The sequence below is a fragment of the Oryctolagus cuniculus genome, chromosome 12 (genome assembly GCF_964237555.1).
Source record: "Oryctolagus cuniculus chromosome 12, mOryCun1.1, whole genome shotgun sequence".
NCBI classification, from domain to species: Eukaryota; Metazoa; Chordata; class Mammalia; order Lagomorpha; family Leporidae; genus Oryctolagus; species Oryctolagus cuniculus.
This window is the reverse complement of record NC_091443.1, coordinates 81,464,194-81,482,283: the sequence shown is the minus strand read 5'-3', so window position 1 is coordinate 81,482,283 and position 18,090 is coordinate 81,464,194. Positions and strand designations below refer to the sequence as shown.

The 18,090-nt window shown below is 44.7% G+C and overlaps 1 protein-coding gene across 1 annotated transcript in view; it reads right to left on the bottom strand.

Moving 5' to 3' along the window:
• Positions 1 to 16,301: 16,301 nt before the first annotated feature.
• The window catches only part of LIPC (lipase C, hepatic type), a 159,011-nt gene continuing 157,222 nt past the window's right edge, over positions 16,302 to 18,090 (bottom strand). The window contains 1 exon segment of the mRNA NM_001082032.1: positions 16,302 to 16,465. Coding sequence (NP_001075501.1) covers positions 16,354 to 16,465 — 112 coding nt within the window. The 3' untranslated portion in view covers positions 16,302 to 16,353.

Sequence of the window (18,090 nt, the reverse complement as noted above, 5' to 3'; positions counted from 1 at the left end):
CAGGCAGAGTGACAGTGAGAGAGAGAGAGACAGAGAGAAAGGAGCACCTCACTCTTAAGAAGCACTTGCTCTCATGGCCACTCAGTGATGGCGACACTTGCATGATCTTGCCTCCTTGGATTTTGCCTTACCCTAGTCCTGGCCCTGACTAAAAAAAAGTAAAACCTTTCCTCTTGGAGAGAAAAAAAAATCATTGTCTTGTGCGTAAAGAAGAGAAACAAAATTAAACCCACGATAATCTGCATATAAGTTGTACTTTTTGTGATCTTTTTATTTTAGCACTTTTAGTCCAGTCTAGGAGAGAGAAGAGTCAAATAAAGCCTTATAAAAATTAAATAAAAATATTTACTCTTAGAAGCTCATTTTTCAGAGGTGGGCATTTGGTACATTTTGGTACTGGGGTTTGAGACCTGGGTTTGAGATCTGACTGCACTGCAGGTTTCAGCTTCTTGCTAAAGTGTACCTTGGGAAGCAGCAGGTGAGAGTTCAAGTTCTTGGGTCCCTGCCCCCCAACCTGGGAGACTCGATTGAGTTCCTTTCTCCTGGCTTTGGCCAGGCCTAGCCCTGGCTGTTGCAGGAATTTAGGGAGTGAACCAGCAGAGGGAAGATCTCACGTTGTTTCTCTGCCTTTCACCAATAAATACAAATAAATTTATTTAATTTTATATAAAGCCTTTTTTTAAAGCACATTGGATCCCTTACCTTTCTTTCCATCCGTAAATAGATGCCTCTTTATGTCATTGCATGTGACTGTTAAAAAATAAAAACTATAATAAGATTATTTTTACATCTAATTTAATTTAGAATTTCAGGGTACACAGGAAAAACACCACCACCACCACCACCACATGGGCTACACATTGTCAGCCACGTGGGATATGAATCCACCAATTACTCAGATATGAAACAAACTTAGAATTATCCCAAATGCACTTTCTAAAAGGAAAACATTTAAACCTATGCTTACGATTAGGAATGAGAAGCATTGTCATTCTCCAACATAGGTTCTCTTGACAGTAAACTGAACTACTTAAATTTACACTTTTCTTTCCTTTAGTGGATTTGGAGGGGATGTAAAAATTTCATAAAAATTGAATTATAAGTTTACCTTGATGCAAAAAATTTTGAGACCCAGGCATAGCTTTTTCATGATACATGTTTTCCAAGTATCCATGGATTTCAAATTTTTTTAAAAAAATTTTATTTATTAAAATTCACAGTTTGAGAGATCTCATATCTGCTGGTTCACTCCCCAGATGAACTCAATGGCCAGTGCTGAGCCAAGCCAAAGCCAGAAGCTAGGAACTTTATCTGGGTCTCCCATATGGGTAACAGGGGCCCCAACACTTGGACTATCCTTAGCTGCTTTTCCCAGGCCATTAGCAGGGAGCTGGTTGGGAAGTGGAGTAGCTAGGACATGAGCAGGCACCCATATGGGATGCTGATGTCACAGGTGGTGCCTTAACCGTTACCCCATAATGCCAGCCCAAGGGTTTAAAATTTTTTTGCACCAAAGTAAGCTTATCTTTTAATTCTAAGTACCCTCAGATCTAAATTTAATGTTGGCAAAAGCACTGCTTAGCATTCCTATAGCCTCATCTTATTTTCCATGATAAAGATTTGCGTTTGCTTCAACTATCTCAAGAAGAATTACTAGAATTGCAGAATTTAGTTTTGAACTTTTTATATTCTTTGATGTTATGCCTTTACTTACTCATTATTAGGCTCATATAAAACCTTGTGCCTCGTTTGCTTAAGGATATCTCACAAAAAATTTAATAAATAAGTAATAAACAAGTAAAAGCTGAAAAATCTAAGAATCTTACATGCAAAAGCACAAGAACCAGATGGTTTCACAGCTGAGTTTTTCTCTAATTACAAAAATTAAAATACCATAATATTATCTAAAGTATTCAAGGCCATAGATAAAAGCTGTGGAATATCAAGACATGAAACTGATGGCAAAAAAAGAAAAGAAAGAAAGAAACTGATGGCACAAAAAGGTGCGGATCAACGTCACGTATGACAATAGAGACAAAATCTTACATAGAAGCAGGAAAGTCCAACGTGTTATGAAGAAATGTATCATAGCCAGGGGGGATTTGTTCCAAGAATGCAAGCATGGGTCACTATCAGGAAATATATCAGTGCAGTGTATTTCATGAATTAAGAAGCAAAGTCATGTATTTCTGAGGCATTTCCTAAATTTCAACTGCCATGTCTAATAGAAGAATAGAAGAAAAGCACTTAAACAAAATAAGGTGTATGTTCCAAATTTAAAAAACAATACAAAATTTAAAAGTATAAAAGAAGGCATACCTTAAAACTTTTATTTAATTTTAATTTGATTTTTAAAATTTTTAATTAGACCATTAAAATGTTAACTATTTTAAGAATGAGACAGTAATGTCCACTATTGGCATTAATAATTATTAATATTAATAATTAATCCCATATGGGTGCCAATTCAAGTCCCAACTGCTCTACTTCCAATCCAGCTTCCTGATAATGCGCCTGGGAAAGCAGTGGAAAATGGCCCAAGTCCTTGGGCCTCTGCACCCACGTGGGAGACCTGGAGGAGGCTTCTGGCTCCTAGCTTCAGATGGGCCCAGTTGCGGCCATTGTAGCCATCTGGGGAGTGAGCCATCAGATGGAAGATCTCTCTCCCTCTGGGTCTCCCTCTCTCTCTGTCTCTGTAACTCTGTCTTTTAAATAAATAAATAAATCTTTAAAAAATAATTAACATTGTGTTGGAACTTCTGGAAAACCAGCAAAGTAAAAAAAAGTGAAATAATCAATATATATTGTGATTTTTGGTGATGTTATTGTACACCCTGAATTCCAGTAACAACAGTAACAGCAGAATAAATGGGAGTGGGCATTTAGCTTAGAGATTAAAATGCCTTTCTCACATTCAAGTGCCTGGGTTCAATTCCTGGCTCTGGGTCCTGATTCTAGATTCCTGCCAATACATATCCTGGGAAGTAGCAGTGATGGTCCAAGTAATTGGGTTCCTGCCACTCTGGCTCCTGGCTCTGGTCTGGTTCCTGGCCTCAGCCCAGTCACAGGCAGGCATTTGGGGAGTATATTAGTGATTAGAAGCTCTGTCTCTCAAACGAATACTTTTAAAAACCCAAATAGAATAATAAGATAACTTGATAAAGTCAACAAATACAGAATAAACAAAACCAGAAATCTCTTCTATATACTAGTAATATGCCCCAGGAAGTTGAAAGGGAATGAATGATTCCACTAACAATAATGAAAAATAATTAGAATACTTAGGAGTAAATGGAAAAAATTTTAAAACTATAAAATCTTAATGAAGAACATGAAATAAGATCTGAGGAAGCAGAAAGCAAGCGATGTTCCTGGATAAGAAGTTTGCAAGTAATAAAAAGGCCAGCTCTCTCCGTACCTGTAAGTGTACTTCAAACAGTTAGTGGATGACAATTCATTTTACACTCTAAATAATAAAATTTCCACAAGAAGTCTTGTGGGCCAAATTAAAAAAATCTTAGTGGGAAAGTGAAGTTACAAACTGATCAAAAAAAAGGCAAATATTTTAACAGAAAATGGGATTTGGCTGGCGCCGCGGCTCACTAGGCTAATCCTCCGCCTGCGGCGCCGGCACCGCAGGTTCTAGTCCCTGTGGGGGCACCGGATTCTGTCCCGCTTGTTCCTCTTCCAGTCCAGCTCTCTGCTGTGGCCTGGGAGTGCAGTGGAGGATGGCCCAAGTGCTTGGGCCAGGAGAAGCACCTGGCTCCTGGCTTCGGATCGGCATAGCACGCCAGCCGTGGTGGCCATTTGGGGGGTGAACCAATGAAAGGAAGACCTTTCTCTCTGTCTCTCTCTCACTGTCTAACTCTGCCTGTCAAAAAAAAGGGGGGGGGGATTTGAACAATTTGCAGTAAAGCAATTCTAATAAAAATGAAAATATTCCAAAACTCAGTAATAGGTAGAAAAATGTCACTTACACCCTTCATACTGGCAAAGACAAAAATAAGCCTGGGCCGGCGCCACAGCTCCCTAGGCTAATCCTCCGCCTGAGGCGCTGGCACACCGGGTTCTAGTCCCGGTCGGGGTGCCGGATTCTGTCCCAGTTGCCCCTCTTCCAGGCCAGCTCTCTGCTGTGGCCAGGGAGTGCAGTGGAGGATGGCCCAAGTACTTGGGCTCTGCACCCACATGGGAGACCAGGATAAGTACCTGGCTCCTGCCATCGGATCAGCGTGGTGCGCTGGCTGCAGTGTGCTGGTCACGGTGGCCATTGGAGGGTGAACCAACGGCAAAGGAAGACCTTTCTCTCTGTCTCTCTCTCTCACTGTCCACTCTGCCTGTCAAAAAAAAAAAAAAAAAAAAAAGAGCCTTGGAACTTGGAAGGAGGTAGGAAACAGATAACAGGTACTCATAGAACTGCAAACCATTGTACTGTTTAGGGAAGCAATACGACCGCATCTATGAGATGAAAGAAAAATTATCATTTCACCTAATGATTCTACCTCTACGAATGTCTCCCACACATGGGTATATTTAATATACATATTAGGATGTTGAATGCAGCATTTTTCCCCCACAGGGGCAGAAAGCTGGAGCAAAGAGAAGGCACATCAGTGTGAGACTGGGTACACTAAGATACCTCTATTCAGAGGAATACTATGCAGCCAGCAAAAATAACGAGAGCCACCCCAGCTGACCCAGAAATACTTTAGGTAGCACTGTGGAATACGAGAAGATGTTTTCTGACAAGAATGTGTAACATTATTTCATGTCTACAAAACAGTGATGACTTCCTTCTCTCTGAGAGTATGTCTAGATCAGGGTGCTTCCAAACGTTCACAGAAAATGGAATTAGATTTTCTTCTTGATGTGAAAAGTTGAAATCTGTGTGTTGTTTTTTCAGAATGTGCATTTTCCATGCAATTTTTTTTTGAAGACCTGCAGTATGTTAGAGGCCAAAGCGAAGGAAGCACTTCAAAGCTACACTTCCAGTTGTTAACAGGGAGACGGGACCACCCAAGGAAAAGGAAAAGGAAAAGGAAGCAGACTGCAGCATCCCCACTGGCACGTATAATTCTGTTCCTGTAAGCTGTTTTGTTTATATGCAAGAAGGAATTAAAAATAAGTTTTCATGTCTGCTGATTCATAAAGATACTAATAATGTATCATTAACTTAAAGAAAAAGAATCTGCAGAGTCACCTGCAGCAGATGCAGCTCAGCTTACCTCCTGAGAAACACATTCTGAGTTGAAAATACTGTTACGTTGGAAATACATTTAATCCACAGGAACTTCAAAAAAGTAGTGGAGGGGAGAGGGTGTTTAGCGTAGCAGTTAATATGCCTGCATCCCACATCAGTGTCAGTGTCCCTTCACTCCAGCTTCCTGCCAATGCAGTAGTGATGGTTCAGTAGCTGGGTTCCTGCCACACACACACACATACACACAGGAGACCTGGTTTGAGTTTCTGGCTCCTGGCTCCGGCCCTTGTCCAGTCTTGGCCCTTGTGGGCATTTGGGGAGTGAACCAGAGGATGCAAGCTATAATTCTGTCTCTATATCTCTTTGCCTCTTACATGTTCGTGGAAAAGGAATTAAAAGATAAATCTATTTGGATGCAAAAGATTCTGAAATCCATGCATATGACTGGTCTTGCAAGAGTTCATGAAAATATATATTCCTGAAAAAACTGCAGAAGATGGCAAGACAGTGTCACACTATAAGTGTATCGTATCAGAGTTAACCCCAGAAAAGATCAAAATTGAAAATTCGAAGTACAGTTTCTACTGAATGCAGATCTCTGTCACACCACTGGGAAGTGAAAGAATCACACAGTCTGACTATGAGAAGCGGAAGGCCATCTGTACTGTAAGTCTGTCTACTTTGATGGAAATAACAAGCGCAGCAAAGCCTGAGTGTGTGCAGGTGCTTGTAGTTGTGGAAGGATTTCGGCCCCAAGCCTGTCACCCTTTCCTCCTTCAGGCCGCTGGGGTGGAGGAGGTGATGGATGCAGGGGGATGACCAGCTTGCTCTTTACCCATCATTGCATGGTTAGGCTTTTGCAAGACATCTCCAACATGAAACATTTAAAATAATCACGAGAGCAACAGCTGAGAACACACTCCAGCTTTGGTCTTCACGGAGCTGATGGCACACAGACTGTCTTCAGACATTTGAAGCATTTCATTTGCTCTCTGTGGCTTTCCAGGGAGGAATGCCAGGGGCGTGTGTGTGTGTGTGTGTGTGTGTGTGTGGCAAATGGGGCCCTCCCTTCACTGGAGCTGCTGTGTCACAGGTGTGATACCGGGGAGGCAGGGGTTGGACTAGATCAGCATTGCCCCAACTTTTCTGATGAGAAAAATTATTCAGGCTGCTTGTCCTCCACCTGCTGAGTTAGAATCTCCAGGGGAGGGATCGGTGCCCAGGTGATTCACACCACTAGGGAAGGCTGGGAGACACCGGTCTACTTTTCTGCTAATCAGTGCGGCCCGTGGACCAGCAGCAATAGCATCACTCAGGAACTTGTTGGAGGAGCAGGATCTTGGGCCCTCTCCTGGACCTACAGGGCCAGAGATGAGCAAGGTCCCTGGGCACAGTCCAGTTTGAGAGGCCCTGCTGTAGACAGCTGTCATGATTGTTCTCTGATTCTTCACTTAATTGGTAGAAAGATAGCTCTGAGACTGAGAAGTGGAAATTTAATCAAGGAATGCTAGGGTTTCTGATGAATGGGTTCAGACAGATGCTGAGCCGGGATAAGAGGAGTCCGACCAGGGGAAGGGATGAGAATGTCCTTGAGGAAGGGAGGGAGGGCAGTGCTGACACCAGCCCTGCTTTGTTTCTGAATTGAACGAGGAAGCAGTGAGCTCTTTCTCGTCTTGGACAGGTGCAGTAGTTGGAGCTTATTGAATCGAGAAAGGAAACATGCCTTTAAAAAGATGACTATCACTTATTAATTCAACAAGCGTTCCCAGGATGCCAGCTCTGTGCCAGGTGAAGGGCAGGGCACCAGGGATAAAGTCCTGAACAGTGACTCTCCTTGGCTTCACCAAGGCTCAACTCCGGCGGGGGTGAGGGGAGATAGGTGTTCAATAAGCAGTTCTACAAATCAGAGCCAGGACCAGGCACTTACCTTGGGCACACAATGTAAGTGGCTCCAGGGGCCAGCACTGTGGTATAGCTGGTAAAGCCGCTGCCTGCAGTACCAGCATCCCATATGGGCACTGGTTTGAGTCCTGGCTGATCCACTTCTGATCCAGCTCTTTACCATGGTCTGAGAAAGCAGTAGAAGATGGCTCAAGTGCTTGGGAGACCTGGTAGCCCACCTCCGGCTGTTGCGACCATTTGGGGAGTGAACCAGCGGATGGAAGATCTCTCTCTGCCTCTGCCTCTCTGTAATTCTGCGTTTCAAATAAATAAATAAATAAATCATTAAAAAATTAAGGGGTTCTAAAAACTTGGTTATCAAGATAAAAAATAAAGATTTATTTATTTTGTTTGAAAGGCAGAGCAACAGAGAGAGGTGGGGGCAGGGCAGAGTGAGTGAGGTCCCATCCTCTGGTTCTCTACCCAAATGGCTGCAAGAGCTAGGTCTGGGCCAGTCCAAAGCTAGAACCCAGGAACTCCATCTGGGTCTCACACATTGGGTAGCAGGGGCCTAAGCACTTGAGCCATCACCTGCTGCTTACCAGGCACATCAGCAGGGAACTGGATAAGAAGCAGAGCATCAGGGCCTCGAACTGATCCAGGATGTCAGTGTTGCAAGTGGCGGCTTAACCTGTTGCACCGTGTTGCTGGCTCCAATATAAATAGTTCAGTGCAATATATTAAAAAAGCAAAATTCTTTTTAAGATTTTATTTATTTGAGAGGTAGAGTTACAAAGAGGGAGAGAGGGGTCTTCCACTCACTGTTTCACTCCCCAGATGGCTGAATCTGGACCAATCCGAAGCCAGGAGTCAAGAGCTTCCTCTGGGTCTTCCACAAGAGTACAGGAGTCTGAGCACCTGGGCCATCTACTGCTTTCCCAGGCCATCACAGAGAACTGGATTGGAAGAGGAGCAGCCAGGACTCAAACCAGCGCCCTTATGGGATGCTGGCAACGCAAGGTGGAGGCTTAGCCAACTATGCTGCAACACTGGCCCCCAAATCAAAAGTCTGTGATGAATAGAATAACAAAATCTTATATGAAGATGGAGCAGAATGACTGATTTTCCTTTTTGCTTCAGGCTCCAGTATGGCTGTGTGTGGCATGGTCCCCAAGCACTTTACCAGAAGAATGAAGGTGTGTTCAGACTCTGGATAGCAAGAGGAGCTGTCATAAGCTTGGATAGGGTGGGGCGATTGTTAAATGACCCCAGAAGCAGTAACGCCTGGATTGGAACAGGGAGCTTGCAAGGGAGCTGAGAGATGATGTGGGGATGTTAGCAATGGAACTGACAGAGGCCCAAAGGCAGGAGGGAGCTGTGCAGTTTTGGGGGATCTGAAAGGTGACTAAGGTCTCTAGCCCTACAGTTCCCAAACTTAGTGCATATTAGAATCATCTGGAAAGCTTTCAAGACTCCCAATGCCTGTGTCCTACCCCAGTCAACAATTCTAGGGGTGGGGCCGAGGTATGCTACTTCTTAAAGCTACTGAAGCAGATCCAAAGTGCAGGACGATGCAGATCCCCCAGACTCCGGCTGGAGAGATAAGACTGCAGAAAAAAGGAGGGGCTTGAAGGCCAGGGTACTCATTCTGGCCATTTTGTTTTAAAAAGATTTAGTTTACTTATTTGAAATGCAGAGTTACGGAGAGCAAGAGGTTGGTCTTCCACCTGCTGGTTCACTCCCCAAATGGCCACAATAGCTGAAGCTAGGGCCAAGCCAAAGCTAGGAACCAGGAGCTTCTTTTGGGTTTCCCATGCTGGTCCTGAAGCACTTGGGCCATCTTCCACTGCTTTCCCAGGTGCATTAGCAAGGAACTATGTTGGAAGTGGAGCAGCCAGGACTTGAACTGGTGCCCATATGGGATGCTAGTGCATAGGCAGCAACTTAATCCACTAAGCCACAATGCTGGTCCCTGGCCTTTTTCCAAAGGGTGTTGGGAAACTATTGGGAACATTTTAAGCAGAAAAATGATTGATTTTTTTTTTTGCCTTTGAAGATCCCTCTGGCTGTTGTGATGGGTGGGTTGAAAGGGAAGAGTGGGTCCAGGCCTAGGAATTGGAGATTTGTAGCTCACGTCCAGGGAAGAGAGAGAGTGGTGGCCTGCACAAGCAGGATGGAGAGACACAGACACATTTAATGAATAAGAGTAGAATTTGGGGCGAGTGGCATAAGACACTGGAGTCCCACATAGCAGTGTAGGGTTCCAGTCCTGGCTCCACTTTCTGCTAATGGGAACATTGGGAAGCACCAGGTGATGGCTCAACATTAGCTCTCTGCTACCCAGCAGGGGGCCGGGCCAGGATTGGTGGGGAGGGGAACCAGATTGAGTTCTGGGCTCCTGGTTTAGGTCTGGCCCAGCCTTGGAGGAGTGACTTAGCAGATGGGAAATCTCTCTGTCTCTTTCTCTTTATTTCTGCCTTTAAAATAAATAAATATAAAATATTTTTGAAACTATGAAAAAAGAAGAGTAGACTCTGCTGGGCTTGGTGATTGTTTTTTATTGAGGGGGAAAAGAAACCTTATAGACATCCCCCCCCACACACCCTTGGTGTCTGGGCTCAGCAACTGGGTGGCCATTGATGACATTCCCTGAGACACAGGACAGGTGTATGGGGAGGACCAGGCTTCAGTGGGCAAGGGGCCATCAGGGGTTGGTTTGGGACATTCTGGGTCTGTGAGACAGCATGGAAGAGCTGTTGCATGGGCAAATGATATAGGGGCGTGCACTGGAGCACGAGCATGGGCATGGTTGGCCCTGGTCCTGAATAAAACCACGGCAGTGGGTGAGGTTGCCTCAAGAGTGCACTGAGGGAGCAGGGAAGGGGGCCTGGGCCCCTCAGAGCACCCTCTGTGGACGCCTGAGTGAGGGCGAGGAGCAGCCAGGAAACTGGGTGGTGGCGGAGAGTCAGCAGACCCCGCCAAGGCCAACCCCAGCAGGAGCCAGGAGCACCCTCTTGGAGGAGAGAGAGGTCCCAGAGAGCTGGGCAGAGATGGCAGACAGCTGATGGGGAAAACTGGCCCTGGAGGGATCAGCAAGGTTCAGCTAGGCAGGGCAGGAAATTCTGCAGGAAGAGAGGAAGAAGAAGGAGGAAGGAGAAAAAGGCAGGCATGGGAAGGAGTGAGATGGGGGGGGTACATGAAGCAGGTACAGGCTTTGGGGGATGGGAGTCGTGGTGCGTAAGGAAAGGTTAGCAAGTAGCTGATGACTTAGGAATGGACTTGCTTCTTAGAAATATTTCTTTATTGAATTTCCTGGATAGGCAGAGAGACACAGAGAGAGCGTCTATCTGCCGGTTCATTCTCCAAACGCCCACAATTTTGGCTGGGGCTGGACCCGGCCAAAGCTGGGAAGCCAGAAGCTGAGGACTCGGCAGATCTCCAGTGTGGATGGGAGACCCAGTGACCTGAGCCATTACTCTGTCTCCTAGGGTGCAGATTCGCAGGCAGCTATAATTGGGAGGTGAGCCAGCAATGGAACCAGGCGCTCCACCGTGGGCCGTGTGTGCCGCAAGTGAGCTCTCAAAGGCTGTGCTAAGTACCTGCTCTGGGCTCTGTCTTGGTTTCATCTTCTTCCTCTTGCTCTGCTGTTTAGCTCTTATCCACTGACTTTGCCTCTGCGGTGGGGGGTGGGGGGTGGGGGAGTGAGCATGGCACTGGGCAGCTTTGCCGCACCTTAGAGGTGTCTCGCCATCAAAACCATTGTGACGCCGGCAGCCCACATGACTCAACATGGACGCTGGGGACACTGAACTCGCCGTGGAGGAGTGCGCCCTCCTCATGATGTGGAACCAGGGCTTGGCTCCTTCCCTCGGACTTGCTCACCACAAAGAGCGTGGCTGCAGTGCCACCCTTGCTCCGTGTCTTCCCTTGTTCTCCTTACAAGGAGAACAGCACAGACAGACTGTGCCTTAAAAGCAGGATGCCAGTGTTCTTCCTGAGTGGGCTCACAAATGCAGATCCTTTGGAGCGAGGTGTGTAGAATCAGCGCACGAGCCAGCATTTTGCATGTGCAACGAACAGATGTGGCTGCATTATTCAGTTTCCCCATTTGCCTTCCTCCTTGAAGGTACTTCAGAAAATATGATGTCAATGAACGCATCTCCCTGAGTGAAAAGAATCCAACAGGAGCAACCAGATTTGGACAGGCCAAGAGGAGTCTCAGATGTTCCCGTTAGCCACTTGTCCGTCACATGGTTGCTTATGGAATCCTCTGTCTCAAAGGTCTTCATGTTTGGTATGACTAAAAGAAAACATAATCTCTGTTCCCAGGAATAGTATATTAATATTGAAACATATCAACTTGTGGTAGAAATGTTTGCTTAACTCTTAACTCTTAACTCTCCTTTTCCTTTTCAGGTTGTGAAAAGTGACTTTCCTACGTCACACGCACAAATGACATGTCCAGTTCTAGGATGGTTATAAGGTGAGCATCCGTGTAGCTGCCCTCCCGGGAGTGAGAAGTCCAGTGTCATTGGCCTACGCACTCTGGTGCGACCTTTCTCCTTCCTAACATGACCACAGCCTCACTCCCATGGTCGTGACTCTATTGCTTGTCCTTGCAGCTCCAACAATGAGTTGAGTTAGGCGATAGTGAGCAAAGCAAGGGTACTTCAAAAAGTTCATGGAATTAAAAGAGAATGCTTATTTTAGTGAAAAAAGATAGGAAGTCGCTGCACATGAGAAGACTTCAAAAAGTTCACTGAAGCCTGGGCATTTGGCGCAATAGTTAAGATGCAGCTTGGGGGGCCGGCGCTGTGGCATAGCAGGTAAAGCCCCTGCCTGCAGTGCCAGCATCCCATGTGGGCACTGGTTTGAGTCCTGGCTGCTCCTCTTCTGACCCAGATCCTTGCTAATGTGCCTGGAAAAGCAGCAGAAGATGGTTCAAGTCCTTGGATCCCCTGCACCCAAGTGAGAAACTCGGAAGAGGTTCCTGGCTTCAGACTGGCCCAGCCCTGGCTGTTGTGGCTGTTTGGGGAGTGAGCCAGGGGACAAAGATAACTCCCTTTCTTTAACTCTGCCTTTCAAATACATAAAATAAATCTTAAAAAAAAAAAAGGCTGCATCTTGGGGCATCTGCATCCCGTATTAGAGTATCTAAGATTTGAGTCTTGAGTCTGCTTCTGAGTCCAGCTTGCTAATGGGCACCCTGAAATGCAGCAGGCGATGGATCAAGTGGGTCCCTGCCCTCATGTGGGAGATTTGAGTTGACATCCCGGTTCCTGGCTTTGGCCTGGCCCTGCTGCATCTGCTGTGGACATCTGGGGGTGAATCAAATGTTCAGAGATCTCTGACTGCCTCTCTCTCTCTCTGCCTTTCAAATAGGAGAAATACATAAATAAAACATTTTTAAAAAGTTCCAGGAAAATGCATGTTCTGAAAAAACTATGCGTGGATTTCAGTTTTTTTCCATCAAAAGAGACTGATTTTTTATTCCATTTTTCCATGAATGTTTTGAAGTACCCTTGTATATATTTATCGTGTCTTTGTGCAAATGCAAAATCTGTGAGTGACTCCTTAAATTTTGCACCCTTGCTGCCTTAGGCTGGCCACAACCCTGTTCTTTTTGTGTGCGTAGCCTGGATTTATTTTTTTCACTGCTGCAGAACATTCCATTAGTAAGAACATGCTGTTGTTTATGTGTGCATTGTACTGGCAGACATTGGGCTCTTTCCGGTTATGATGGTTTCGAGGCTCATTTAGGCATTCTTATACATGTCTCCAGGTATACAGATTCACAGACTAGGTAGGATATACAGCAAAGAAGGTTTTCCTGTTGTTTTTTAAAAGTGATATTTGAAATCCCTTCTGTATAGTTAGTGATAAAACATGCTAATCCAATACAAACATGACTTGCTTGTAAACATTAATATTTTAGATATCTATCAATTCTGTACACATACATCCTTTCTCTAGAAGCGGGGTCAGATACTTTTGCAGGAAAGATTTAGCATTCAGGGTAGAATGCTTTATTTATTTTTATATATATTTTTAATTTAAATACTTATTTTTATTTGAAAATTAGAGTTATACCGAGAGGGGAGAGGCAGAGAGAGAGAAGTCTGCATCCACTGCTTCACTCCCCAATTGGCTGCAATGGCCAGAGCTGCACTGATCCAAAGCCAGGAGCCAGGAGCTTCTTCCAGGTCTCCCATGTGGGTGCAGGAGCCCAAGCACCAAGCACTCAGGTTGCCTTCTACTGCTTTCCCAGACCATAGCAGAACGCTGGATCAGAAGTGGAGCAGCCAGGACTAGAAGCAGCACCCAGATGGGATGCCGGGACTGCAGGTGGTTTTAACTGCTGCGCCACAGCGTCAGCCCCAGAATGCGTTATTTGGAAATGTTGACTTACCTATTCTTCCTGTCCCCTCAACATACACCCTTTAGCTTTTTTTTTTTTTAAGATTTATTTATTTGAAAAGAGGAGTTACAGAAAGGGAGGGCCAGAGACAGAGAGGGAGAAGTCTTCTCTCTGCTTATTCAGTTCCCTAATGGCTGCAAAGGCCAGAACTGGGCTAGACCGAAGCCACGAGCCAGGAACTTCATCTGGGTCTCCCACATGAATTTTTGGGGACCAAGCATTTGGGCCATCTTCTGCTGTTTCCCAGGCACATTAGCAGGGAGCTGGATCAGAAGTGGAGCAGCTGGGACTCGAATTGGTGCCCATATGGGATCCTGGCACTGCAGGCAACACTTAACCTGCTATGCCACAGCACCGGCCCCCACTCTTTAGTTTTATGGATCCTTCAAAGAGAAATAAAACTGAATCATCAAAGAATTGTTTTTAAAAAAATATTTATTTGTGAGGGAGGGGTGTGTGTGTGAGAGACAGAGACAGAGACAGAGACAGAGAGAGAGAGAGAGAGAGAGAGTTTCCATTTACTGGTTCACTCCCCAAAAGTCCACAACAGCTAGGGCTGGGCCAGACCAAAGTCAGAAGATAAGGCACTCAATCTGGATCCCTCACATGGGTGGCAGAGACCCAAGTACCTGAGCCATCCCCTGCTGCCTCCCAGGGTGTGCATTTGTGGGAAACAGAGTCGCAACTCAAACCTAGGCATTCTGCTATGGAATACACGCATCCTGAGTGGTGTCTTAATCACTATGTCCCGCCCCAAAAGATAATTTTAAATACCTTAGGCAGAGGCAGACTTCTCTTCAGGAAGAAGAGACGTTTCTTTGTTTTGCAAGCCCTGGTTCACCCTGCTGTAGTGAAGAGAGTGTGGGTTATGAGTTGTACGTAGCTCAATCTCTGTGCGTCTCAGGTTAGGTCGTCGAATGTGCACAGTATGCTGCTCCTTTCTGAGCTACTTGAAACGCATATCCAACTCATGACCAGAGCTAGGATCCGCTTATCTCATGTGCTTTGTGCTGGACTTTATCGGTGAACACCATTATTTCATTTTTAGAACAGTTTGAGATTCAGTATCTGTGGCTCAGTCAGTTAAGGCTGCTCTAGCATCTTAGCATAGAATGGGTGGTTTGAACAACAAAAATTTCTTTCTTCTAGTTCTGGAGGCTACGACATCAAAACCAAGGTTTTGGCAGATCTGGTGTCTGGTGACAGCTCGCTTCCTGGATTGCTGGTGGCCACTTTCCTGTTGTATACCACGCAGCAGAGGGAGGAAAGCTCTAGGCGCTTTCTCCCTCCAGGAGGGCACTAATCCCATCCCGGAGGGCTGCTCTCTCGTGATCTAATCATTCCAGGAGGCCCTCCCTCTGTAAGTTAGATTTCAGTTTATGAATTTTAGCAGGACATAAACATTCAGTCCAAAGCAAACTCTTTGAGCTATTTAGATTTTTCCATTATCATTTGTTGCTAACATTAGTAAAATAGAATTACATTTCTTTAATTAGTAATTTAGTTATTAAAATTACCAGCTGTGTGACTTTCATTTTTATCATGGGTAGTTTTAGTAGAATTCTACTTCTATGTATTTGCTCACTGAAATATATAATTTGTATGATCAAAATTATTAGAATTCGACTTTTGGTAAGCTGTATTGTTTTCAGGAAAATGTACTTTGGGACACATAACTGGTGATTAATTAGAATTCTGCTTTGAAGCACTATTAGGTAACAAATATCTTTTCATAAAAACTGACTAGGATAGGGGCTGGTACTGTGGCGTGGTGGGTAAAGCCGCCACCTGCAGTGCTGGCATCCCATATGGGTGCCAGTTTGAGTCCTGGCTGCTCCAATTGTGATCCAGCTCTCTACTATGGCCTGGGAAAGCAGTGGAAGACTGCCAAGTGCTTGGGCCCCTGCACCCAAGTGGGAGACCTGGAAGAAGCTCCTGGCTCCTGGCATTGGATTGGCACAGCTCCAGCTGTTGCAGCCATCTGGGGAGTGAACCAGCAGATGGAAGACTCTCTCTCTCCCCCCACCTTCTCTCTGTGCCTCTGCCTCTCTGTAACTCTGCCATCCAAATAAACAAATTAATAAAAGTCTTTAAAAAACTGACTATGATGAACTAGTGAGAGAATATGGTAAATTTTCATTTTAAAGATGTATTCACTTACTTGAAAGGTAGAGGTAGAGGTAGAAGTGGAGGTAGAGGTGTGGAGAGAGAGGGAGGAGGGACGGAGAGAAACAGAGAGAGAAGTCTTCCATCTGCTGGTTCACTCCCCAAATGACCTCCATGGCTAGGGATAGACCAAATCAGAGCCAGGAACCAAGAACTCATCCAGGTCTCCCACAAGAGTGGCAGGGCCCAAGTATTTGGGTCTCCTTCTGCATTTCCAGGTTTATTAGCAGGGAACTGTTTAGGAAGTGGAGCATCTGGGACCGAACTGGCACTCATATGGATGCTGGGGTTGTAAGTGGTGGCTTTACCCACTATGCCACAAAATGGGCCCTGGGATTATGAGAAATTTGACTTCATTGTAAAGGACATTGTGAATCAAAACAGCATGTATAAATGATTCTTACATGTGTAGCTAATTGCACATACTAACATTCGATCCGACCAAGAAATTTTTAGTTGTACTAACACTTGAAAATAGTGATATCATATAGTTTTGAAGCGCTTCATTTCTAATAGTAAATGTAAATTTAAATTTTACTTATATTATGCTATATATTATAATATATAATACTATATATTATATTATAATAAAATATTGTTTATATAATTTTTGTTTCCCAAGAAGGCAACCATCCCACATAAGGAATAAATGAATTTTTATTTATTCTTTACACCGAGTCTTCAGCAAAACTCATTTGATCTTTAGCTTCAATTTTTTTGGGTTTACTTCACATCTCACGAAGTTTTTCTCCTGGGTCGGGTGAAGTTGCAGATCATCCATGTTTTCTGAGCAAAATGTCATTCTGAAGAGAAGACGTAAAACAGACACAGCATTAAGTTTTAGATGGGCCTCGCTGGAGCAGTTCATCCTCTATCAGATACTGTTCAATCTATGTCATGCATGTGATACATGTTTATACATTAGAATCTTATGTTGTGCAAATATTTCTATAATTTCAGAGAAAAACAAAAGGGAATCAGTGAGAGCAGTCAGTGGGAGGCTTCCTGGGGCTCTGCGCTGGGAGGGTTTTGGGGCTGCAAGGAGGCAAAGCTGGGGGCAGCCTCCTTTGTTCTCCCTCAGAACGGCTCATCAAAGACTTGAGGGTGACTGTAGTTCCTTTCACTGCATTGCTCTGGCTCCAGGGCACACATTTGAGGCTCCTCAAATCTTCCTCGCTAGGCTGCTTAGCTCCCAGCTGGCCTTCTTTGGACATGCTCCAATTAGTCAACGCCATTCCTAAAGGTCCCTGGCAAGCGGCCACTGTCATCAGCCTCTGCCCAGCTCAGTCCTGTGAGCCCTGCCCCTGGCCTGTGTTGGGTGCTGCTGCTGGTCCATCTGGAGAGGACATTTCTATGTGACCCGGGACTCTCTGGAAAACCAGCTGCTGGACTCCTTGGGCCTTTAGCTTGCCAGTTTACCCTTTCAAAATATCTTTAAAGTTTTTTTTTTTTTTTTAATTTTATTAGAGAAAGAGAGAGAAAATGAATATGTCATATCCCCTGATTCATTCCCCACATGTGTAGGAACTGGGAACTCAATCTGGGTCTCCCATGTAGGTGACAGGGACCCAAGTATTTAAGCCGTCACTTGCTGCCTCCCAGGAATTTCATTAGCATGGAGCAGAATTGGAAGTGGAGCCAGGACTCAAACCCAGGCACTTCATTATGGGAGGCAGATGTTCCAAGCAGAGCAGTGGCTTACACTGTACCGAATACCCTCCCCCATTTTATGTTATTAACTCTGATTATATCTGGAAACACACACACTCACACACACACACACACAGTACATGAGCAGTCACAGAGAATTCCAGCTATGGTTTCTTTCTTTGCATTACACCCAAGTTCGAGTCTTTACTAAATCAGATTTGTAGATTTAAAAAGTGAAAAGAGCAATTGATGAACATACTCTTGGAAAAGTCAAATGATACAGAGACCCATGAAGCCAAATATGAAAAACATCTCTCCCTTCTCCACTTTCAGGGTTTGTTTTTTCTTTCTTGACCCATTTCTGGGCATTTGTAAATACAGCAGTGTTCATACACAGCTATGGAGATTCTTTTAAGTAGAAGTGGGGTTATCCTGTATGTATTTTCCTGCGATTTTTCCTTGTCACCAAAATAATGTACTTGGAGAACTGTTCATGTCAGTACACAGAGGTGTATTTCATTCTTTCTCACCTGGTGCGTGACATCTCCTTGTATGGAGAGACCTCAACGCACTTAGCATTTTCTTATTGAAGGGCATGAAGATTTTCCCACTAGTTTACTATTTACCATTAGCAGCACAATAGGCATTTCTGTACATATATATTCTTTGTGCACATTTTGAGTATGTGCATAGATACTCTGGAAATGTTACAACCCTTAGAAGGCAAATTCTGGGTGTAAGTATTATGCATATTTAAAATACTGCTAATGGAAGCTCC